This window comes from Lutra lutra, chromosome 12, assembly GCF_902655055.1.
Source record: "Lutra lutra chromosome 12, mLutLut1.2, whole genome shotgun sequence".
Classification (NCBI taxonomy): domain Eukaryota; kingdom Metazoa; phylum Chordata; class Mammalia; order Carnivora; family Mustelidae; genus Lutra; species Lutra lutra.
In genome coordinates, this window is record NC_062289.1 from 55383001 (window position 1) to 55406595 (window position 23595).

The 23595-nt window shown below is 37.6% G+C and overlaps 1 protein-coding gene across 1 annotated transcript in view; it reads right to left on the reverse strand.

Annotated features, from left to right (window-relative positions):
• The window catches only part of AKAIN1 (A-kinase anchor inhibitor 1), a 48412-nt gene extending 32942 nt beyond the window's left edge, over positions 1–15470 (reverse strand). The window contains exon 1 of the mRNA XM_047697874.1: positions 15053–15470. Within this exon, the coding sequence (XP_047553830.1) occupies positions 15053–15068 (16 nt within the window). The 5' untranslated portion in view covers positions 15069–15470. The remainder of the gene's footprint in view (positions 1–15052) is intronic.
• Between the last annotated feature and the right edge of the window lie 8125 nt (positions 15471–23595).

The following is a 23595-nucleotide window of genomic DNA, read 5'->3' on the forward strand; positions in this document are numbered from 1 at the left end:
AATAAAAATGATTCAGTAAATGTTGTGCAGAAATAGATAGTAGAAACTGCACACCACAGGTGGTCTCTCAAGCAAATCAATTTTGAGAACATATATTTAAAATAACAACATAGAAGGGCACATGGCTGGCTCAGTTGGAAGAGTGTGCAACTCTTGATCTTGGGGTCATGAGTTCAGGTGTAGGGATTACTTAAATAAGTAAAACTTAAATAAAATAAAATAAAATAAATAATGACATAATGCAGGGTCAACAGAGAGCTTGTAAAAAGGTGGAAAATGCTTAAGGATATTATGAGACTTTTTTCTTACAGATTCATGCAAGGTGAGCCTCTCATTAAGGTTAAAAAAATTTAAATACAAATTATAACTCAAATTTTTATTAAGCATATTTTATAGTCATTTCTCTATAAATCATTATCACAACCCTATATGATAAGAAAGAGTATTATTATTACTATTCTATAGTTAGGTAAACTGAGGTTCAGGAAGACTAAGTAACTTTCTCTGAATTACTTAGCAGGTATGTAGAAAATCCTAATATTAAAGTCAAGTTTCTGATCCCAAGCCATGTAATGTTTTCCAATGTCATGTGGCCTGTATACTTTATATGTTAACTTTGAATTATGTTTTCCTAAAAGATTTGAAGGCTAATGATTTCAAAAATTAAATATATATAATTGCCTTTTATGGCAGTATAACAAAACATTTAGGCAATTCAATCCCAGGATTTCCAAAACAAAATAGGACACTTGGCATATTAAACAGCATTAAAAATGTATTTCCAGACTCATACCTTGTATGTAATACTCTATAAATAATAAATATGCTAATTTTCCTATATATAAATTGCTTCTAAGTTAAATTATATAACAAAAATATATCTTAAGCCCAAAGGAAAATTGATTTGATTATATATTTACTTTGATTCTTTTCTTTTTTTTCTTTTTTTTTTAAAGATTTTATTTATTTATTTGACAGACAGAGATCACAAGTAGGCAGGAGGCAGGCAGAGAAAGAGGGAGAAGCAGGCTCCCTGCCGAGCAGAGAGCCCGATGTGGGGCTCGATCCCAGGACTCTGGGATCATGACCTGAGCCGAAGGCAGAGGCTTAATCCACTAAGCCACCCAGTCCCCCCACTTTGATTCTTTTCTTCTGTGTTTGATATTTGCAGTAAAGTGCCCTTCTGAAATGTAGAGCCAAGAAAACTATCCCCATTTATCCATTTGACCAAGATTATTGTTGGAACATGAAAAGCTACTTAGAATGTCACTGGAGAGGATACAGAGTCTACACTGGTGAGCAATCCTTGGCACATATATCATGGGCTCTGCCTTATTCCTCCCTCAGGTGTGACCCAGACCCTGTCTCAGAGTAATGCCTGCAGGCAAACCACCAAGCAAGAGGGATATCACCCCCAAGGCCCTTGGTGCAAATCCCTGGTTGATGTCCCTCTGCGGCCATATGCCCCTGCCTTCTGCCCTGTACTGGAGTACTAAGCTTATTCAACTTTGACCCACTTGCTTAACTACAGTAGGACTCCTCTGCCTGTGGATCTACAGACCCTCCTGCTAACTTATGTGTGTAATTCTGGTAGTATGACTGCTATGACCATTGAGTGACTGAGATCTCACTGCAAACAAGTGGAAGAAGACACCACCAGTTTTTAATCAGTGACAATCCTACAGTCCTGTCAATGACCAGAAGAGGTATCTTCCTCAAAACAGAGCAGCACTTGGGTGGGAAGGCCCCAGACGGGCAGGAGCGTTAGAATCTTCTCTTGGTTTTTAGTTTAATAGGATGACTCTGAGGTTAAAAAAAAAAAAAAAAAAAAGATGACCACTTGTCCATTCATACATTCATTCATCCATCCACTCATTCAACCATCCATTCATTCACCCAATGTATACAAAGCACTTGCATGTGCCCTGTTCTAAGAAGAGAAGATGCATAAGAAATATGTATAGGAGTATAAGGAACGTACGTAAGTAAGTAAGGAGTATGTAAGGAGTATGTATGTAAGTATGTAAGGAGTATAAGGAACCAGTCAAGCTGCCTACCTGTTGTGCTTGCCCTTGGAAGTTCGATCAGTGGTTCTCAGCCGAAATGCACAATCAGCCACCAGGAGAGCCTTTAACAAACACTTATGCTTGCTTAGAGCACACAACCTGAGATTTTATTTTATGTTACCAGTCTGGGTAGGACCCAGAGCATCAATATATTTCAAAAGCTCCCAAGGTAGAGCTGCCTGGGTGGCTCAGTTAGTTGGGCACCTGCCTTTGGCTCAGGTCATGATCCCAGAGCCCTGGGATTGAGTCCCACATCAGGCTCCCTGCTCAGCTGAGAGTCTGCTTCTCTCTCTGACCCTTACCCAACTAGTGCTCTCTTACACTCTCTCTGCCTCTCAAATAAACAAAATCTTAAAAAAAAAAAAAAAACTTCCCAGGTAACGTTAATGTGTAGCTAGCATTGAGAAATCCTGAGCTACAGCACAGACAGTGATGGAATGGGCAGGAATAGGGACCAAGAAGTAAAATGTCTATTGCCCAGATCAAAATCCTGATCCTTTTAGTATGTTTGCATGCTCATTTCCTTTGGGTTTTCCCCTAGTGTTCAATAAAATTTCTCCTTAGCTATAGCTTAGAAAAGGAAAAGACATGTTGAGCAATGCTTTAAAGGGAGCACAGAACACCCTCATCCCATCTTAGTGGTGGCAGTGGTCATGTGGTCATTAAATGGAGATGATCTTAAGCAAAGATAAATTTTGGAGGCCAGAGTCAGGCCCAGATCTAATACCTCTGCTCCTCTTAAAGAGTCTTCTTTCAAGTCTCCTTGGGGGTATCCTTATTGTCATTTCAGGATAATAGAGACTGTTTCTTTCTTTCTTTTTTTTTTTTAAGATTTTACTTATGTATTTGAGAGAGAAAGAGACTGTGAGAAGAGAGAGAGATCAAGAGCAGGGAGGAGGGCAGAAGGAAAGGGACAAGCAAACTCCCCACTGAGCAGGGAGCCTGATGTGGGACTTGATCCAACCCTGGGATCATGACCTGAGCTGAAGGCAGCAGCTTCACTGACTGAACCACCAAGCACCCGAGACTATTTCCTTATAAAGTGCATATCTGTACCTAAAAGGACAAGACAAAAGAGACTCTGTCTTTCTACCTGGTTATGCCTCCCAGTCTCACACTCCAGCACTCACAAACAGGGTTCTTACAGCCGGCCCAGTGGCAGTAAAAAATGGTCCAGATAGAAGGGTTTCTTTATTGAAGCAAGTCTTCAACCATTCCCAAGCAGGCTTCCCAGAAGGAATCAGACCCAGGCAAGACGGTCACTTCCTTCCCTACAGAATTGACCCATTCCTCCTCTTGATCCCCTCTACTCTTTACTCTTCAGTTAAGGGACCCTAACCTTTGTTCGTACGTTTTTTATGAGGAAGTCCTAGCACTGAGCACAGAGCAGGGCACCTGGCTCACAGAGGAGAGTCTGCAAATGTTTCTTGAATTAAATGAATTAATAAATTAATAATAAAATAAATAAATAAAATAAATTAAATAAATTCAATGAATTAAAATATATAAAGTATTTATACCCCCTCCCCATTCACTTACTGATGACCTTTCTTGATATCCCCAGCTCTGCTCCTACAAATGTTACTACATTTCTTTCCCCAGGCCAAGCTGCACCTGACCTTTCCTAAGGGGATCTGCTCTGGTCCAAGGTTCTGAATGAAGAAGGGTCATACTTATTCTTTTTACTGAGTTCCAGTCTAATAAATACTGACTGGGGCCACCCAACTGGTATTGCCCTGCAGACACAAGAAAGAATGGCAAGATAAATGAAGCTATAATGTTTGTCCTTCTTAACATAAGTTATTTTTAGAGCGAAACAACTATTATTTCTTGACTTGTACAGCATGGCCTGATGATGTGGTGGAATAATCTATTCTAAAACATGAGTCAGATTGCAATTAAGACTATAGGGAATTTCATTCTAAATTCCTTGGTCAGGGGTGATCAAAATCTCATTTATGGTGCTGCAAGAAACATATAATTTCATTTTTCCTTCCCACAAAAATGTAAAATTAAAGTGGAGAGGCAGAAATAAGTACACAAGAATGTTAGAAGTAAATTCTATAGAGAAAGAAATTAACAGCTTCTATCAGGCAACACAAGATGTGGATTCTATGAAGGCTCCCTGTCTAAACACCAAACAGACCCCTCATACAGTTTATGCAAGGTGTCCAGAATGGAGGTATCACATTCCTAATTGGAGCATATTTCTTGAGTACCATAAACACTATTTCTCTCATTTTAAAGAAAAAAAATGTTAAAGGAATGGGAAAAGGCATTGCATTTTTGCCTACTAGTTTCAGCAAATAGATCACCTGCCACTGTTTGAAACATGAAACAGTGTTTTAGTGACAAGTTAAAGAAAAACAATTTGGCATGTACTTTATAAAGTTGTTCCTTGCATTAAGAAAAATGCATGGGATACACGCAGTGTGCAATGTGTCTTCTACAAATGTTAGCTGCCCTCCTTTTTCTTACGTTTATCTCTTCTGTCCAGTAAATGTTCACACTGAGAACCCTCTGAGATGTTGAGGGTGGCTTTTAGACAAAGATTTGAAAGGAGGCACAGGAAGCAGGTTAATTAACTCAAAGTAATATTGCAAGTCAGAACAACTTCTGAAGGAAAGCTCTAACACCTGTCCCTATCTCTGGTTAGTGACTGTGGTTGTTTCACCAAGAAGGTGTCTTTATAAAAAGAAGAAGAAAAGCTTTCTTCCCAAGAAGATTCATGTAGAACCAAAGATAATATTCAAAGAATAGTATCTAAGAATGTGCATATGGCTATGACAAAAGACACACACACACACACACACACACACGAAAGACAAAGAGAATATGAAATAAAACTTCATATTCAAAATACAAATCTACCCTAATTAAATAGTTAAATATTAAAACATAATGCTTTATATCCTCACCAGAAAATTATCATTCAGCTTTTAAATTTAGACAATATCAGGATTATTCAGATCAGCAAGATGGCCATCTGCTTTCAAGCATGCAGCTGCTGGCTTTTAAACAACAACTTTTCATGATTCATAACTTATTCATCCCAGGATGCACTCAGACATCTGCTTTATCATCAACTCAGTTTGTCATAGCACTTGGCCTTAACGTTCAATAACCTCTACCCAGGTAACATATTGAACCAGTAAGTCAGTCTTCTTCTGCAAAAAGAAAATTAACTGTAGAGCTTTCCAAGACTGATTGTCCAATTTTGAAATCATAACCCGGAATATGTATATAAAAACACATTATTATTCATTTCCTTTTAAAACAATAACATCAGTAATAGCTACCATGTAGCCTACTGTGGACCAGACACTTCATCTTTATCTTCATTAACATTTTGGAAAATAGATACTATGATCTTCGTTTTACAACTCAGCAAATCATCAAGATTGGATGGCTTACCCAATTGCACTAAGTGTAGACATGGAAGAGGTAAGCTTTTGGAGCCTACACCTAACTGTCCTTAAATCCATGCTTCTGCAGCGACCAACTTTGCCTCATCTTTGAATTGCTCTGGAATAAGTGAAATATTCTCAGAGAAGGAGAGACTATACGTATTCCAATGCCATTTATTTCAACTCAAAGACTATCTTGCATACAGCACCTAGTTAATATAAATGGTTTGAAAATTATCAAGCATTGTGTAAATTTGTTGGCTCTTTTTATTTTCCCCCTCCTGGTCAACTTTTGGCAATCTTGTCTGTCCACTCTTTCCCTCTATCACCAACAGCAGCAGCCTGGAGTAGATGAAGAATCCAAGAAGTGTGAAAGCACAGAGCCCATTTCTGTGTGGTTAAGAGTCGTAAACTCTAATTTGGAAGAAGGGGTTCTCAACATGCAGATTTTCTCCACAGGAGAACAGCTTTATCTCTTTTTCTTTGTCTCTAATCCTAATGTACATATTATTCGTTGCTTGCTATGTATTTAAAAACTATGCTATTTTTAGAAGGTCAGTGGATCCAATGTCAAATCTTGGCTCCACAACATAAAATTGGTCAGGCATTCTGAGTCTTTACTTTTATCATCTGTAAAAAGGGGGATAATGGCAACATTTGTTCCATGTCTTTTTTTTTTAATTATATGTATTAGCTACATGGCATGAAAAGACGATAACGGTGCATGTGTAAACAATCATGTCAAAAAGTAGTATGCATGTCAAGGTAATATTTTTGTTTAAAAAATTGGGAGCTATACTCATAGAGACAAGGTCTGAGAAGTTATACAGAAAATATTAACAGTGGTGGATAATGTTGTGATTTTTGTTTTCTTTTAGATTATCTATGCTTATTAAAATTTCTAAAACTCTAACAACAAAAATTTTCAAATGTTAAAATATTATTTAATTATAAACAATAATGGGGAATTAGAAAACACAGTAATAATAGGAGAAAGACATACAGGCAGTCAGCCACTAACTTAAACCTTTAAAACTACATATTTGATTAAAAAGCAAGACCCAAAAATATGCTGTCTGCTTATTGACTACATTGACTACAATGACCAAGGTGACTTAAAAACAAAAGGATGGGGGCATCTGGGTGGCTCAGTTGGTTCAACATCTACCTTTGGCTCAGGTCACGATCCAAAGGTTCTGGGATTGAGTCCTGCATTGGGCTCCTTGTTCTGCAGGAAGACTGTCTCTCCCTCTTCCTCAGCCTACCATTGCCCTGTTTGTGCTCTCTCTCTCTGGGTCAGATAAACAAATAAAATAAAATAAAAAATAAAAGTATGGGAAATAATATACAGGTTATTCTCATTATTCACAAAAGTTGTGTTCTATAAAGTAGCTGCAAACAGTGAATTAGCAAATATGGAACCATTTTTCCTAAGAGAAATACAGGGTTAGGTACCTATGAGCCTCTGGTTGTAACATTTTAGTCAACTGATTAATACGTAACTTTGTTTTATGTGTGTTTCTGTTTAAGGACACTTTATTTAATATATGTTGTTGATTTATTAAAATTTACCTCACAGCCAACAGCACTATAACTCATACCTGAAGGGAGCATATCTAACTTCCCTCCATAAAGCATGTCACTACCTTCTTCTACTTAGAAATCTCAGACAACCCCTCAGCACTACACTTGAGGACCACACTAAACAGTGACATCACCAGCAAAAAGTACAAATGTGTGAAAAACCAAACAGACCACAAAAAGCACATTTGTTTACAGTAAGCTAAAGTAAGAAGGCAAAGTGTTGCTTGTTCAACCTTAGCTAGGAACATGCATGTCAAGAAACTCAATTTTTTCTGCCATTCTGTACATGTCCTTGAATGGCAGAGGAAGTGCTGCAAGGACTGATTTTGATTGATCTATTTTACAAATAGATTTTACTGAGCAAGCAAATTTGCAAAAATGGAGTCTGTGAATAATGAGGATTGACAGTACCATACAAACACTAATCAGAAGAAAGCTGGAGTAGCTATGTTATTATAAGTCAAAAGAGACTACAGACTAAGAGAAATACCAGAGATAAAGAAGGACATTACTAAATGATAAAAGAGTCAATTCAGAAAGACCTAACAGTCTATTAGATTGTTGTCTCTCTAATAAAAGTGCTTCAAGATACATAAAGCAGAAAGTGTCAAACCAAAAGGAAAAATAGGAAAATCCACAATTTTTGCTAGAAGCTTCAGCACTTTGTGCCTAATAATCAATAAACCAAATAAGCTGAATATGAGTTAGGATATAGAAGAAATGAACAATATTAGCGATCAACTGTATCAAAATGACATTCTATCCAAACAGAGCAAAATATACATATTTTGGTGCACATGAAGCATTTACCAAGATATACCATATTCTGTCTCATAAACATACCTTAACAAATTAAACAAAACTAAAATTACAGAAAGCTTCTTCTCTGATCATTATGGAATTATAGTAGCAATCAATAATAGGAATATATGTAGGGAATCCCCAAGTAATTGGAAACTAAACAATGTATTTCTAAATAATCTATGGGGAAAAGAAGAGGTTATCAAGGGAAATTACAAAACATTTTGTACTGAATGAAAATAAAAAATACATTAAAAGTTGTAAGAACTGTTTAGATGAATATTTACAGCATTAAATGTCTATACTAGAAGAAAGAAAGATCTAAAATAAATAATCTAAGTTTAATTTTAAGTCTAGAAAAAGTAGGGCAAAATAAAGTTAAAGCTAGTAGAAAGAAGGAAACAATAAAGAGCAGAAATCAATGACATTGAAAATAGGAAAAACATTAAGGAATATCAATGAAACCAAACAGAGGTTTCTTCAAAAAGATAAAAAATTAACATTCCTGCAGCCTAACTGACAAAAAATAAACAAAAATCAGAATCAGTTCCTATGAGGAACTCAATCCTAGGACCTGGGAAATCATCAGTATTGGAAATGAAAGGAAGATATCACTATAAATCCTACATGTATTGAACAGATAAGAGAGTACTACAAACAAATTTGTTCACACAAATCCAGTAAATTAGATAATGTGGACCAATTTCTGTAAAAACTACCAAAACTAACCCAAAACTAACAGAACAGTCCTGTATCTATTAAAGAAATAGAATTCACGTTTAAAGAGCTTCCCACAAAGAAAATTCTAAGCCCATATGGTTTCACCAATGATTTCATTTAAGGAAGAAATAATACCAGTCTACAACTCTTTCAGAAAATCAAAGGCGGAAATACTTAGCTTATTTATGAAGATAGCATTATACTGATATCAAAACCAGATAAAGATAGTATGTGGAAAGCAAACTATAGACCAATATATCTCATGAACACTGACCAAAATATTGTTCAAAAAATATTAACAAGTTGAATCCTTCAGCATATGAAAAGAACAGTACATCATAATCAAATGAGTGTTATCTCAGGAATGTAAGGCTGGTTCAACATTTGAAAATCAATCAGCGGGGGCGCCTGGGTGGCTCAGTGGGTTAAGCCGCTGCTTTCGGCTCAGGTCATGATCTCAGGGTCCTGGGATCGAGTCCCGCATCGGGCTCTCTGCTCAGCAGGGAGCCTGCTTCCCTCTCTCTCTCTCTCTCTCTCTCTCTCTGCCTGCCTCTCTGTCTACTTGTGATCTCTCTCTGTCAAATAAACAAATAAAATCTAAAAAAAAAAGAAAATCAATCAGCGTAAGCCACCATATTAATACTCTAAAAAAGAAAAACAACATTACATATTATTAGAAGCAGAAAAAACATTTCATGATATTCAATGTCTATTAACGACAAAAATTCACTGCAAACTTGGACTACAAAGTAACTTCCTCAACCTAATAAAAAGCATCTATGAAAAATTCTATGGCTAACATCATGCCTAATGGTGAAAGACTGCATGCTTTCCTCTAAAATTAAAATGTCCACTCTACTTATTTCTATTTAATAGTGTGCTACCACCCTAGCCAATGCAAAATGGCTAAAAACTGGAAAAGAAATTAAACAGTCCTTATTTACAAGCAACATGACTGTCTAAATAAAAACTTAGAAGAGGGGTGCCTGGGTGGCTTAGTCTGTTAAGTGTCTGCCTTGGGTTCAGGTCATGATCCCAGGTCCTAGGATTGAGTTCCTCATAGGACTCCCTGCTCAGCGGGGAACCTGCTTCTCCCTCTCCCTCTGCAGTTCCCCCTCCTTGTGCTCACTCTCTTTCCCTCTATCTCTATGAAATAAATAAATAAAATCTTTTAAAAATAATCCTAAGAAATCTACAAGTTAGCTCCTACAACTAATAAGAGAGATAAGCAAGATCATAGGAAACAAGATTAAGATTTTAAAAAAACTATTTCTATACTAGTAATGAACTTTTAGAAATTGAATTGTTTTTAAATGCCATTTACAGTATCTCCCCCCCAAAAAATTTAGATATAAATCTATCAAAGCATACACAGGATCTATAGGCTGAAAAGTATAAAATACTAATGAGAAAAATCAAAGAACTAAATAAATGAAGAGAACTATCATGTTCATAGACTGGAGACTCAACATAGTTAAGATATTAATTCTCCACAAACTGATCAGTAGATTTCATTTTATGTAGATATACGCAAGCTGATTCTAAATTTATGTGGAAAGTCAAAGGAACTACAACAGCCAAAACAATTTTGAAAGAGAAAAACAAAAAGGATTGTACTACTTAATTTTAATTTTAAGACTTACTATAAGGCAAGATGGCATGGTATTAGTGGAAGGATAGACATATAGAAGAATGAAATAGAATAGAGTCCAGAAATAGACCCACAGAAATATAGCCAGTTAACTTTTAATAAGTTACAAAGGTAATTCAACAGAGAGATATCATCTTGCCAACAGATGGTATTAGGATAATTGAAGATTCATAGGGGCACCTGTGTAGCATCTGCCTTCGGCTCAGGGCATGATCTCAGAGTCCTGGGATTGAGCCCAGCATTGGCTCTCCGCTCAGTGAGGAGTCTGTTTCTTCCCTCTCCCTCTCTGTATTTCTCTCTCTCAAATAAATAAATAAAATCTTTTTTAAAAATAATAATTGTGGGGCACCTGGGTGGCTCAGTGGGTTAAAGCCTCTGCCGGGTCATGATCTCAGGGTCCTGGGATCGAGCCCCACATCAGGCTCTCTGCTCGGTGGGGAGCCTGCTCCCCACACCCCTGCCTGCCTCTCTGCCTACTTGTGATCTCTTTCAGTCAAATAAATAAATAAAATCTTTTAAAAAATAAATAAATAATAAAAATAATACTTGAATATTCATATAAAAAATAAACCTTAACCTATAATTCACAACGTATCTGAAAGTCAACTTGTTAAAGTCTATTTAACCGTAGGTAATTTTTAAAAATAATAAATTAATAAAAGCAAAAAATATTTATGCTAACAGAAGATAATTTTTTTGTCCAAGTTGGCAGCTTATAAACCTTAAAGTTAGGACAGTCTATTATATCATTTATTTATTCATTGCTCTCTCAGGAATTAGTAAGAGGTTTATACAAATAAATAAAAGTTATAACTACCTTGCAATAAATATTTTCTTAGATATTTTAATAGCTCTCTGTAGAACTATTGTTGCTAAAGTTTTTTGAAACTAATCTTAGAAGTCAAGAACCTGGCTATTCAATTGTTTACAATTACACCATTTTTATTTCACCTTGAAATCCTTGTTATCATACCTAATCTAATTCATGAATGAGAAGAAAGATCTTTCTCTTGATAATACATGTTACTTGAAGGAAATCCAAACAAGTCAAGTATATATTAGCTATCCACAAAAAGAGGTACATTAATTCTTGAATGGGGTATGTGGGGATGGCCCAAGGATAAGGAAACTTCTGTTCTCACTTTATATCTCACAATCTATTCTTTTTTTTAAAGATTTTATTTATTTATTTGACAGAGAAAGAGAGAGAGAGAGAGAGAGATCACAAGAAGGCAGAGCAACAGGCAGAGAGAGAGGGGGAAGCAGGCTCCCAGCCCACCAGAGAGCCCGATGTGGGGTTCGATCCCAGGACCCTGAGATCATGACCTGAGCCAAAGGCAGAGACTTAACCCACAGAGCCTCCCAGGCACCCCTCACAATCTATCCTTTATTAGCTCTTCCTCAAGGAAGAATGAACAATCTGATTGTTCAGAGTCTGAAATTCTTTAGATGAAACCAGGGCACTGAAAAAACATTTGAATCTGTGGACATATGCTTTCTCACCCTGGAATAGGCCAAGAAATATGCTGAAATTTTCTTGTATTCTTTTTCACTTTTCAACATCAATGCCCAGTGGTTTTTCTTCTTTCTTCTACTTCGAATTTGTCCATGAATGCATAATGATGCCTTGATTTCCGCCCCCGAAAACCAGCACCATATGTAAACTCCAGACATCCCAAAACATTTTTCCTCCCAAATGGAAGCTTTTTCATAACTACAAACTAAGAAACCTGGGTCAATTTAGTGCTATGCGCCAGGCCAAATATTTTTCCATATTGGTTGCGTTTACCCTCTTTCATTTGGCTTGCTGATATGCTTCTAAGTCTTCACACATTGCTTTACAAAGATTCCACCTTCAGTTGTGGGGAAAGGAAGGAGGAGAAATGGATAAGAGATTCAGGAAAAACAAGGGGCCTCATTTTGTTTTTTGCCTCAGCCATGTGCCCCAGCTTAGTTTAATCTATATTTAAGGATAGATGTCACTTAAGGAGAAATTAATATATTTATACTTTATACCTCATTTAACTGTTACTAATTTTGCATCATTCCTTTAGAGAGAAGAAGAAATGCATGATAGGTTTTAGATAACTGAATCCTTAAATAATTAGGAGTCATTGTCCCTTACTAGTAAGGAGTTTAAATATTAAAATGCATTAAATGAAAATCCCCCTAAATTACAAAGTCTGTGAATGGTTTAAGAAGGAAGAAAAGTATAGAATTGAGTTGTTTGCACTATGTAAACCAAGAAACCACTCAAAGACCCTGCCCAGCTTAACCCCTGTTCCTTATAATCTGTAGACTAATTGAAACAAGAGAATGCAAGGTTGTTTTATACCATGTAATAAGAGTGAATCCTAAGTAGAGTTATATAAATTTACAATCATTTCTCCTTCATTACATTGTACTTCTGGACTGAAAATTGCTTCCTGAATCTCTGTAACTTTTCACCTTTGCCTTTAAGGTAAGTGAAGAGGCAGCAGAATCATTCAAAGCAGGTCAATTCACATAGGCAAGGCCAGAAGTAGACCTCAGGATTCTTGTTTCCCTTTGCTAAAACCCAAAGAGCTACAATGGGTTTAGAAGGGCACAGTACCCACTGACCCAATTTTATGAACAGTTCCATGTTAACTTATTATATTCATTGTGGATTATTACTTTATTTTACTTTATTAATTTTGGAATAATCATAGCACATGCCTCTGTTCCCTCCCTTCCTGGGTGACTTGGAGAAAATGGAGGAGTTTTGCCTTGACTAGCACAAAACATCTGGATCCCTGATTATAGAGATTTAGAAAAACAACAGTCCTAGAAATGAGGCTGTAATGATGAAAATCTGGCAGAGTTCAAAAACAATTCATTGTTCTGATATTCTTTCAGAATAAAATCACTATATGAGTTGGAAGACATATGATCAGTAGATGAAAAGGTAAGTTAACACAATATTTTAGCACCCTATTCTTATTGTCCCAAAATGCTTATAATTTTTAAGAAAAACTCGAAATTGAAGAAATGACCCAAAAAGTGTTTCCCCACAGGTTTCTGTAACATATCCTATCCAGGTCAATTTATACCATCTCTGACAGTTATGAATAACTTCTACATTCCCTGCAGGGGGAAAAAATAAAACTAATACAAAACTTAGAAGAAAAATGGAAAAGTAAAGCCCTGTGAAAACAGTAGTCTGCTTCAGCCAGTTCAGTCTTCTCCAGGAATTACTCGCTGCTCATTACACAGTCTTTCACCCACAATCATGCCTTTAGAAAACGCCTGGTTAACTTCACTCAACAACCCTAACTCTGGACAACACTAGCCCATCTTCACCCCAGAAGTGGAAGGACGTTTCCCTGGGGCTACATCTGACCCTCGTCCAAAAAAGCAGCTACCCCTGAGATAGACAAGGCATTTTGTCAAGAAGATAGGTTCTGAGAGAGTCGGAGGACCCAGAAAATTCCAGCTGAGGCTGGAAAGACTATCTGAAATCAGCCCCCCTGGGGCTGGTAAAAGAGAAATATTGCTTCCCTCAGAGGGTAATTTGAAAATCAAATGAAATAATGGCATAAAAGTGCTTTACAAAGTGGTAAGTAGTTTATAAATGCTACCAAGAACTATTTTTTTCAACTTCATAGGTCCTATGCTGATTGAATGTCCTTCACTGTACAGAACAACTTCCCCCCTTGAATTATTTGAAATGGTCAGCAGACGGGCCTCTGGACTTTCCTTTAAGTCATCATCTGAGTCACTGCCTGTGGTGAGTGTCAGGACTGACAGAAACTCACTCCTGCTTCCTCAGCTAACATCCTGTTTGGGGGTGGGGAGAGTGAACTTCCCCTTCTCAAGTTAACCCAGACTCAATTCTTCCCTTTTAAAATTGCATTATACTTTTCCTCCCTAGCTACCTGAGGTCTAATGGCTACAGCAAATGCAAACTAACCTTTCAAGTGAAAGAACCATAACAAACTTAGAGTCTTAGTCCCCTCTACTCTTTTCCATACTCCCTTTTCCCCCACAGCAGTATTTAATGAAAGCAGAGCCTGGAATTTGAGAGAAAGACCTTGTTGTATGTACCCGCTAGAGACAGCTTCCTAGGTTAACAATGGCCATGTTTTCCCCCAATGCTCAACTTACACAGACATTACTCAAATACACACACATGCACACACCAGTAAGCCGGTCAACTGCCTGCAAATCTGACTTTTCCCAACTTGTAGCCACAGAGAGCAGCAAAAGGACCAAAGTCCTTCACTGCCAGCTCCTAAAAGACACTGCAACAGCCAGCGGCGCCGCAGTAGCAGCTTCTGAGCTGCAGCCTCCTGCCAGAGTTTCAGGTCGAATTCCTTGAGGAGGAACGCTCCTTTGCCCTTAGTGGGCTTCACCCACTTCTTTCCTCAGGACATCGGGAGGAACCGGGTCACTTTGCCACTTTTGCAGAGGGTTAAGTGGCAGAGAAGAAGATTCCCACCGAAGTATCCCGAAGCCCACGACTCCTGTCCGGATCTCTCCACCCTCCCGCCCACGTAGGCGCCTGTGTCTCTGGCAAAGGTCCCAATTCTCAAGGTGCCTGAGCTCAGATGGGATGTGGAGGAACCAGGCGGCTAGAGCAGCGACGGGACTACAGCTGGGGATGGTTAGAGGACAGATGGGACGGGACTGGGGAGAGAGGCGAAGACTCTGCACAGAGGCACTCTCCCGCCCCTAGTTTACAGACAGTAACTCCAAAACCCGCAGATGGGAGGCAAGGTAAAAGGCTTTTTCTCCCTATGTTCTCCCTTCTCTTCCCCGATCCCCTCCTGGACACCTGGTGAAAAAGCAAGGTGCAGGTATACCTGGAGCGAACACCATGATTTCCTCCAGACGCTACGCCCCTAGGTGAGGAGAATAGACAGGCAGACGGAGGAATGGGAGAAAGGCCAGGACTTGGAGGGGTCAGATCGGCGCAGATGGGCGTGCAGGGGCCGGGACGTTCAGCACCTCGGACAGCTCCCCGCCGCGCGATCCCGGGAAGCCAGCTCCAGCGACCGCGGCGCGTTCACCCTCCACAATGCACTGCTCTGCCGGCGGCTACCGCGGCGGCGGGAGGAGGAGACCGAATCCTGCTCAGTTCATCCCTCATTCCTGTGCCAGCCCAGCGTACACTGCTGCTTGGGGAGCAAAACACTTCTATCGCTTCCACGGGAGAAGGAAGGACGGAAGAGGAAGAGAGAAAAAGGTAATTGCCCGGCTTCCCGGCAGGGGGACAGCTAATTGCTTCTAATTACCTGCTGTCTCTCGCCCCCGTGGATATTGGACTGACATTTAGAGTGGATTTGCCCTTTTTTACATATATAATTCAAAGAACTTTACTCTTGAGGATGACTGAGTTCTCCGGGTTGGGTGACTCTAATAGAGGGGTGGGGCTTCCGAGTAATGGGCCCTTGGGGTCCATGACTCCTCCCTCACTCTGAGTCTCAGTCTTGTGCTAACGTCAGAAAGAGAGCTAGAGGGAAGGACAGGGTGACTGGAGCACGTGAAGAGGGCGCCCCTATCAGGCCCCATCCCCCAGGAGGCCGATCTGACCTAAACTTTAAGGCTCCTAAAGTCGGAGGCTCTCAAGGTCATCATTTTAGAGAAAGTAGGGCTGGCCAATGCACAAGAAAGACCTCAGTGAGGTATGTCTTCACTGAGACACTCACACACTCCATAAAAGGCTGAGCCAAAAGAGTTCTCTTTAAGTATGAGAACAGCCCTGAGACTGATAGAGAAAGGTTAGTACTTACCCTACTTTCATCCTACTGAAAACTGGGCCTCCCATACACACCCAGTTCTAAAGTGACTGGGACATGACTCGCACTCACTTCATGCTTCTAATTCACTGCTCATTTTTAAATCATTATCTAGTTCCCCCAAGAAATGTTTGTGTAGTGTGGATAGCCCAGACTAGATGTTACCCAGCTTGGAACAAGTCTATCTGGGTTATAACCCCAGAGCTAACAAGAAAACAGGATTCTCCAGCCTCAAAGCAGATGTCAGGTTGCTTTGGGTTTTATTCTTTGTTTTTGCAGCTGAAAGGAGTTTTCCAAGAACAAAGGGTGATCTGGGTCATTTCCAATGTTTTATGGGGTTTCTTGAGCCTCTCCCTGGAAAATACAGCTATCCTGGAAATACAATATTTCTTAATAATTTGGTTGGTGGCCATAAGTTCTTTTGCCACACTCTTTTGCCAAATTAAAGCATTCAAATAGCCTTATTGGCACTGGTTTTGTTCAAAGCCATCTGATAGATTTAGAATGCAAACAGTTTTACAGCTCTTGAACTGCAGTTTGCATGGAGGCATATGCACAGCCTCAACACAACACAATCAGTGCTGCTCTTAGCACCTGGCTCAACACAGGCTTAAGCAGTTGGAACCTGCTTCAGCAGCAGCATGATGCAAGTCAGCTGATGGGCAGGATAAGGTATGGACATGACAAGATGCAGTCCTGAATTACACCAAAACCAGGGACCAAGGGTGCTTCATTCTGTCTTCTTTGCTTTATCACCAGAAGTGTGGCATACTCTGAAATAATCTTTGAATGACTGCAAGTCCTCTTTAAAAGGTCTTTTTATAACTTTTTTTTAAATGGGCTTTATTCTCTTCATGCATAGACAATTATTCATGATTAAAGTAAAGAGAAAGTAGTGTGGTATAGGAAAAGAGAAGAGATTTGAGGAGTCAGACTCAAGTCCCCCATTTACTAGCTGTGTGACCTTGGATAATTCATTTAACTGTCTCATCTGCAATATAAGGATTAAGATATTGTGAAGGTTTGTTGTGGGGATTAAATGCAATGATGTATGAACAGATTAAATAAGAGAGCGTACAGCCCCAATTAAGCCCATTCCAGTAAATTGCTGACACATTGGGAACAGATAATACCCTACAGGAATGCAAACTAAATAGGTTAAAAACTTCTCAAATATTAGTGGGCATCTAAATCCCATGGAGGTCTCCTTAAAATGCAGATTATGATTCAGTAGATCAGGGTGGGTGACAGATTCTGAGATTCTGCATTTCTAACAAGCTCCTAGGTAATGTCCAGGCTGCAGAGCACTGCTGGTCCATAAAATATATTTTGATTAGCAAGGTATTTGATGTACCAGCATTTAAAAAGAGAAAAACTATTTATGCCACCTCCAACCTCAGCATGTCTTCCTAAATGTTAAATAAGGAAGGAATGCAGGTATATTCTCATAGACTTCCAAGCTTGGCTTCCACAGAAGCCAAGACAGTAGTAGAAATAAAGAATGCCTGAAAATGGTCCCAAGAACATCCTTGATTAGTTTGCTATGGCAGCAGCAGGTAATAATGATCTAGTAAAATCTAATACAACAGGTCAAGGACAAAAGAAAAATCTCCTCAGCCCGTTCTCAGCTCTTCTCTGCCCTTCTTTCTCTGGTGAACTCTTCATTTTCTCTACACAACAAAATATTGCTACCTAGCCACAGAACAATATACTTCCAACCCAGTGTTTGCTTGTTTATATTTTAGTTAGGGCAATTAATATTATTCCCAGTAAAACCCAAGCACTGTAACACATTTTTTACTTACAATTATTTCATCAGTAAATTTTATATTCAAGAATATCATCTCCAATTTTTGCTACCACTGGAGTTATTATTCTGTTGAATTAAATTAAATACTTTAATAAGGCTACTAGATTTTTTAATATCTTGGTGTAAATGATAAATTTAATAACAGACTGTCTGTCTCATAGGAAAAAAAGTTTCCATTTTTTTCTACCATTAGACACAGATTCTTTGATAGATCTAGTTTTAGTCAACAACAGAGGCTTATGTTCCCAAGTATAGTCTCATTGTCTCTGTTTAAACACCTTCACTCAAGGCAACTCATTCTTTAGTCAAACAATCCACTACATTTTAGAATATCCATCCATCAGAGAGGCAGCCACCCCTTCCACCACCACCATCTACCTCATCCCAGCTCTATCATTTCCAGTCAATGATAGCAATACTGCTGGAAGCAAGACAGTGAACAATTTGGACTACATACCCCAACTTCCTTGCTCTCATCCTGAACTTATCAAACTGTGCACTCCTACCTATAGACATTTGAACAAGGAGCTAGATGAACTGGGAGGCACAGAAGAAAAAGAGTCACTTAATGGAATCAACTATTTTTCTTGGAATCTTGGGAGAATATTTTATATAAAATGAACATGGTCACACTATGAAGTAGTGATTTATGTGATATACAGACATTAAATTAGAAACTCCAAAGAAACTATGATAGACAGATTAGAGCTATAACTCTCAAACTTCCCCCCAGTTCTCATCTCTTCCCTCTAACATTAATTTATTCTACTCGGTCTTTAGAGCTTTAAAAAATAGAAAAAATTTGAAAACCTATCTTGAGATACTCCCACTGTTTGCATTATTTGCAACTCACCTTGGCTCCAGCCATACTCTGATTCTTCAGGCTCCATATTCATTTTAATGCATTATTCAACCAAGTATAATTTCAAATACTTTTTAGTATCTCTGAGGACAGTTGAAATAGATTGAAAAGAAGAATTTTCATTATGAAGCATTGAAACATAATTTTTTCCAAATGTCTTGGCTTGTAGGTTTCAAATGATTACAGAAATGAAGTGCTGGAAAAGGAAGGACTCCTTTCTTCCAAAAACTGCAAGAAGCTGTTGAATTGAGCCCAGGGAAGGCTATAGAGGTGAACTGAGCAGGAATAAAAAAAAAAAAAAAAAAAGGAATGAGAGAATGTGACATAGACATGAAAAAAGAAAAACCAAATGAGGAAGAAGACACTGAAAAACTAATCTTTGTGTTATGCAGTCTGTAAAGACTTAAAGAAAGCAAGGTAAAAATATATCTAGAGAGGGAAATGGCATAAATTGGAAAAAATGGAGATAGAGGATAGAATAAAAGGGAAGGGAAAATAAAATTAATGACTACACTGTTGTAAGAAAAGAAATGGGAAATTTTAAACAATGTTACAGGCTCAAAGAATATAGGACAGTGTCTCTGTAGGTTTGCATTTTATGAAGCAGTGTTTAAGTCCTGTGAGATGCTTTAAAAGAGCCTATAACATAGCCATATTTTCTGAAAGGAAACATTAGCAACTATTGGAAAAAGTAAATTAGAACAGTTATAATCTTATAGTGTGTTTATGCACAATGAACATTTTCATGAAAAAATAAATCTAACATTGTTTAAAGACCTTTTTTTTTTTACTACCAAAGAGCTATATATCCATGTCCATTTTTGTACAAAAAGTTCTCCCAAGTCACACACAGAAAAGGAAGTTTTTACTAGATGACAGGAGAGGGAGAATCAATGAATTCAAATTAAAACAAATTTGGTGAGTTTTTAAAAAGCACGAAGTGTTCAACTCAATATTCAACTTTAAAATTGTAAATAGACACTATAAATCTTATTCAACAAATTCTGAATACAAAAATTTACCTATTTATTTATAAGTGCCACACTAAGTTGGGGCACCTGTGTGGCTCAGTCAGCTAAGCATCTGACTCTTGTCTTTGGCTGAGGTCATGATCTAGGGTCCACCCCTGAGTTAGGCTCCCCACTGAGCTTGCGATTCTCTCTCTCCCTCTCCATCTCCCCCTTCTCTCTAACCCCCCAGTAAAATAATATTAAACATAAATACATAAAATGGATAAGTTCCACACTAAGTGAATTTCAGAAAGGAAAAATCAATGAGAAAAAAAAATCTTCTGGAAAGAAGAGGTGGAGAGAAAAATAAGAGATAGGAAAGGGATATGAGAAAGGAAAAGAGAAGCAGCAGGAAATTGAGACAGAGTTTCCCGCTAAGCACATATATAAAGGAAGAAAGATACTAAAGACAGAAAAAAAAATGGCAGATTGGGAGATTCGGAAGAGACTTTTTAAACAAGAAAAATAAAAAATAAAAAACCTTTTTAAAAAAGTATAGTAACAAAAATTAGATCCCCATTATAGTCCAAATTGAGATGTTGAGTGCTCTTCTTATATCTGGCTGACTTGGGCTGTATGTTTGGGAATAGATTTAATCATGACCTTTGGAAATAATAACTTTATTGCTCAGGCAAACAATAAGAATGAAATCTTGCCATTTGTGACAACATGCATGGCCCTAGAGGATATTATGCTAAGTGAAATAAGTAAGACCGAGAAAGCCAAATGATGTCATGTATATGTGGAATCTAAAAAACAAAACAAATGAACAAACAAACATAAAACAGAAACAGACTCATAAATACAGAGAACAAACTGGTAGCTGTCAAAGGGAAGAGAGGTGGGAGGATTAGCAAAATAGGTGAAGGGAATTGAGTGATATAAAGTTTCAGTTACAAAATAATTAAGACATGGAGATGAAAAGTATGGCATAGGGAATATAATCAATAATATTGTAATAGGATATGATAACAGATCCCGACTATACTTATAGTAGTGAACACTGAGTAATGTACAGAATTTTCAAATCACTGTATTGTATACCTAAAGTTAATTTAACATTATATGTCAATTATACTTCAATAATATTTTATATTTTATAAATATTTTAAAAAGAAAGAAACACTAAAATTTTTTTTTAATTTTTTTATTTTTTTCAGCATAACAGTATTCATTATTTTTGCACCACACCCAGTGCTCCATGCAATCCGTGCCCTCTACAATACCCACCACCTGGTGCCCCCAACCTCCCACCCCCCACCCCTTCAAAATTCTCAGATCGTTTTTCAGAGTCCATAGTCTCTCATGGTTCACCTCCCCTTCCAATTTCCCTCAACTCCCTTCTCCTCTCCATCTCCCCTTGTCCTCCATGCTATTTGTTATGCTCCACAAATAAGTGAAACCATATGATAATTGACTCTCTCTGCTTGACTTATTTCACTCAGCATAATCTCTTCCAGTCCCGTCCATGTTGCTACAAAACTTGGGGATTCATCCTTTCTTTCTTTTTTTTTCTTTTTTTTTTTTTTACAGCTTTATAAACATATATTTTTATCCCCAGGGGTACAGGTCTGCGAATCACCAGGTTTACACACTTCACAACACTCACCATAGCACATACCCTCCCCGATATCCATAACCCCACCCCCTCTCCCAACCCCCTCCCCCCATCAACCCTCAGTTTGTTAAACACTAAAATTTTTTAAACAATTGTTCAAAGCTCTGCATCTCTATTCAAAGTTTCAGTTTAGAAGTAGAAGAGTCATACAACACTACACAGGGATTTTGGTATCAGAGAAGAATTATTTTTTAGACCATAGTAGCTAAAAATATAGAAATGCTGACTCTTTGGTTACTTTTTAGCCTGTTTTTAAAAAATCACCTTGTAACAGAAGAGATATCCTTTGGAACATCAGAATAGGAAAAAATTTCCTATAGATAAGACACAAGAAGCAGGAAATCATAAAAGAAAATAATTGATGAATGGGACCTCTTCATAATTAAAATTGTCCTCTATCTGAAAACCACTGCTAAAAAGATAAAAATGCAAACTACAGACTAGGAGAAAATATTTATAATATGTATATCTGACATCTATATTCCTAACTCTTGCAACTCAATAAGACAACAACCCAACTAAAACTTGCCAAAATGTTTAAATAGGTGCTTCATAAGAGAAATGCATTACTAATGGACAATAAGCATATGAAAACTTCCCAACACAATCAGTCATCAGAGAAATATAAATTTAAACCATAGTGAGGTATCATTACATACCTAGGAGAATGGAGAAAATGAAAAAGACTGGCAAATGCTGATGAGCTATGAAACCACTCTCATACATTTTTGGTAGGAATGTAAAATGTTACAACCATTTTGGAAAACTGTTTCATAGTTTCAATATTAAACATATACTTACCCTGGGACTCCTCTATCCATTCCACTCCTACATGGATACCCACGAGAAATGAAAACTGTCTCCATACAAAGACTTATTTATGAACATTCACAATAGCTTTATTTACCATAGCTAGAAAGTGAAAATAACCTCTAAGTCCATCAACATTGTGTGGCTATATAAACTGTGGCATATAGAGACAACAGACAACAATATGATAAATCTCAAAAACATACTGAGCAAAAGAAACCAGACATAACAGAGTACATACTGTATAATTCCATTTATATGAAATTCTGGAAAAGTCTAAAGAGCTATAATAATAGAAAGCAATTCTGTGGTTATCTGGGGTCTGGAGACATGGGAAGGTGAATTGGGACTTACTGAAAAGAAACACAAAGGAAGTTTTGGGGAGAATGGAAATGTGTTCTATCTTTACTATTAGTGGTGGTTACATGGACATATGCATATGTCAAAACCTACTGAACTGTATACCTATAGTGAGTGCATTTTACTTTATGTAAAGTGTACTGCCATAAGGTTGATCTAAAAGAGAGTTTTTGACAATCTGATATTTCTAATAAATAGAAATATGGGTAAGAATATCCTAAAAATGTAATTTTTTATATTTTTTAAGATTTTATTTTTTTATTTGACATAGAGGAAGATCGTAAGTAGGCAGAAAGGCAGGCAGAGAGAGAAGGGGAAGCAGGCTCCCCGCTGAGCAGAGAACCTGATGTGGAGCTCAATCCCAGGATCCTGAGATTATGACCTGAGCCAAAGGCAGATGCTTAACCAACTAAGCCACACAGGTGCCCACAAAATACAGTATTTTAAGAACTAGAATTACCTGTAAAATATGCTAACTCATTTTGCCTGATTTTTAAAATGTTTTTAATCTCAAATAATTTCACATTTTCTATTCAATCATTTTGAATTAATTGTATTTTTTGTTTATATTTATATTACTATGTGTTGACTTATTGAATTATTGATGGAAGAATGAGTAAATTGATATAAATGTTGCAATTTATTTTACAAACAGGCATTATTCTTTTCTTCATTTATTCAATAAGCATTTATTGATCAGGGGATCAATACTAGGGACAGTATCAGATACTAAATATTCCGAAGTGTAAGACACAGGCATGCTCTCAAGTAGCTTAGAGTCTGGTAGAGGAAAAAGACAGGGAAATGGGAGAGAAGAACACAGACACAGCTGAGGTCTGCAAATATGTATCAGGTGGTATGGTTACATAAATTCAGGGTACAGATGTGTTAAGATATCTATAGTAAGCCTAAAATGGAGTCATGCATGCTAAGTACCCATGTCAGCAGAGCAAAACTTACCTAAGGTCTATGCTTGGCTCTCCCAGAAAAGGAAGGCCTAAATCAACCAGTCAGCATTTGCCTGATCAGCACAAGTTACCTGACCAGGCTCCAAGGCTTCCCTTTGCTCCATGAAAGAAAAGTAACACTGCTTTAACCAAGCAGCTAACGACATCCTTGTTCCTAATCACTTTGGTC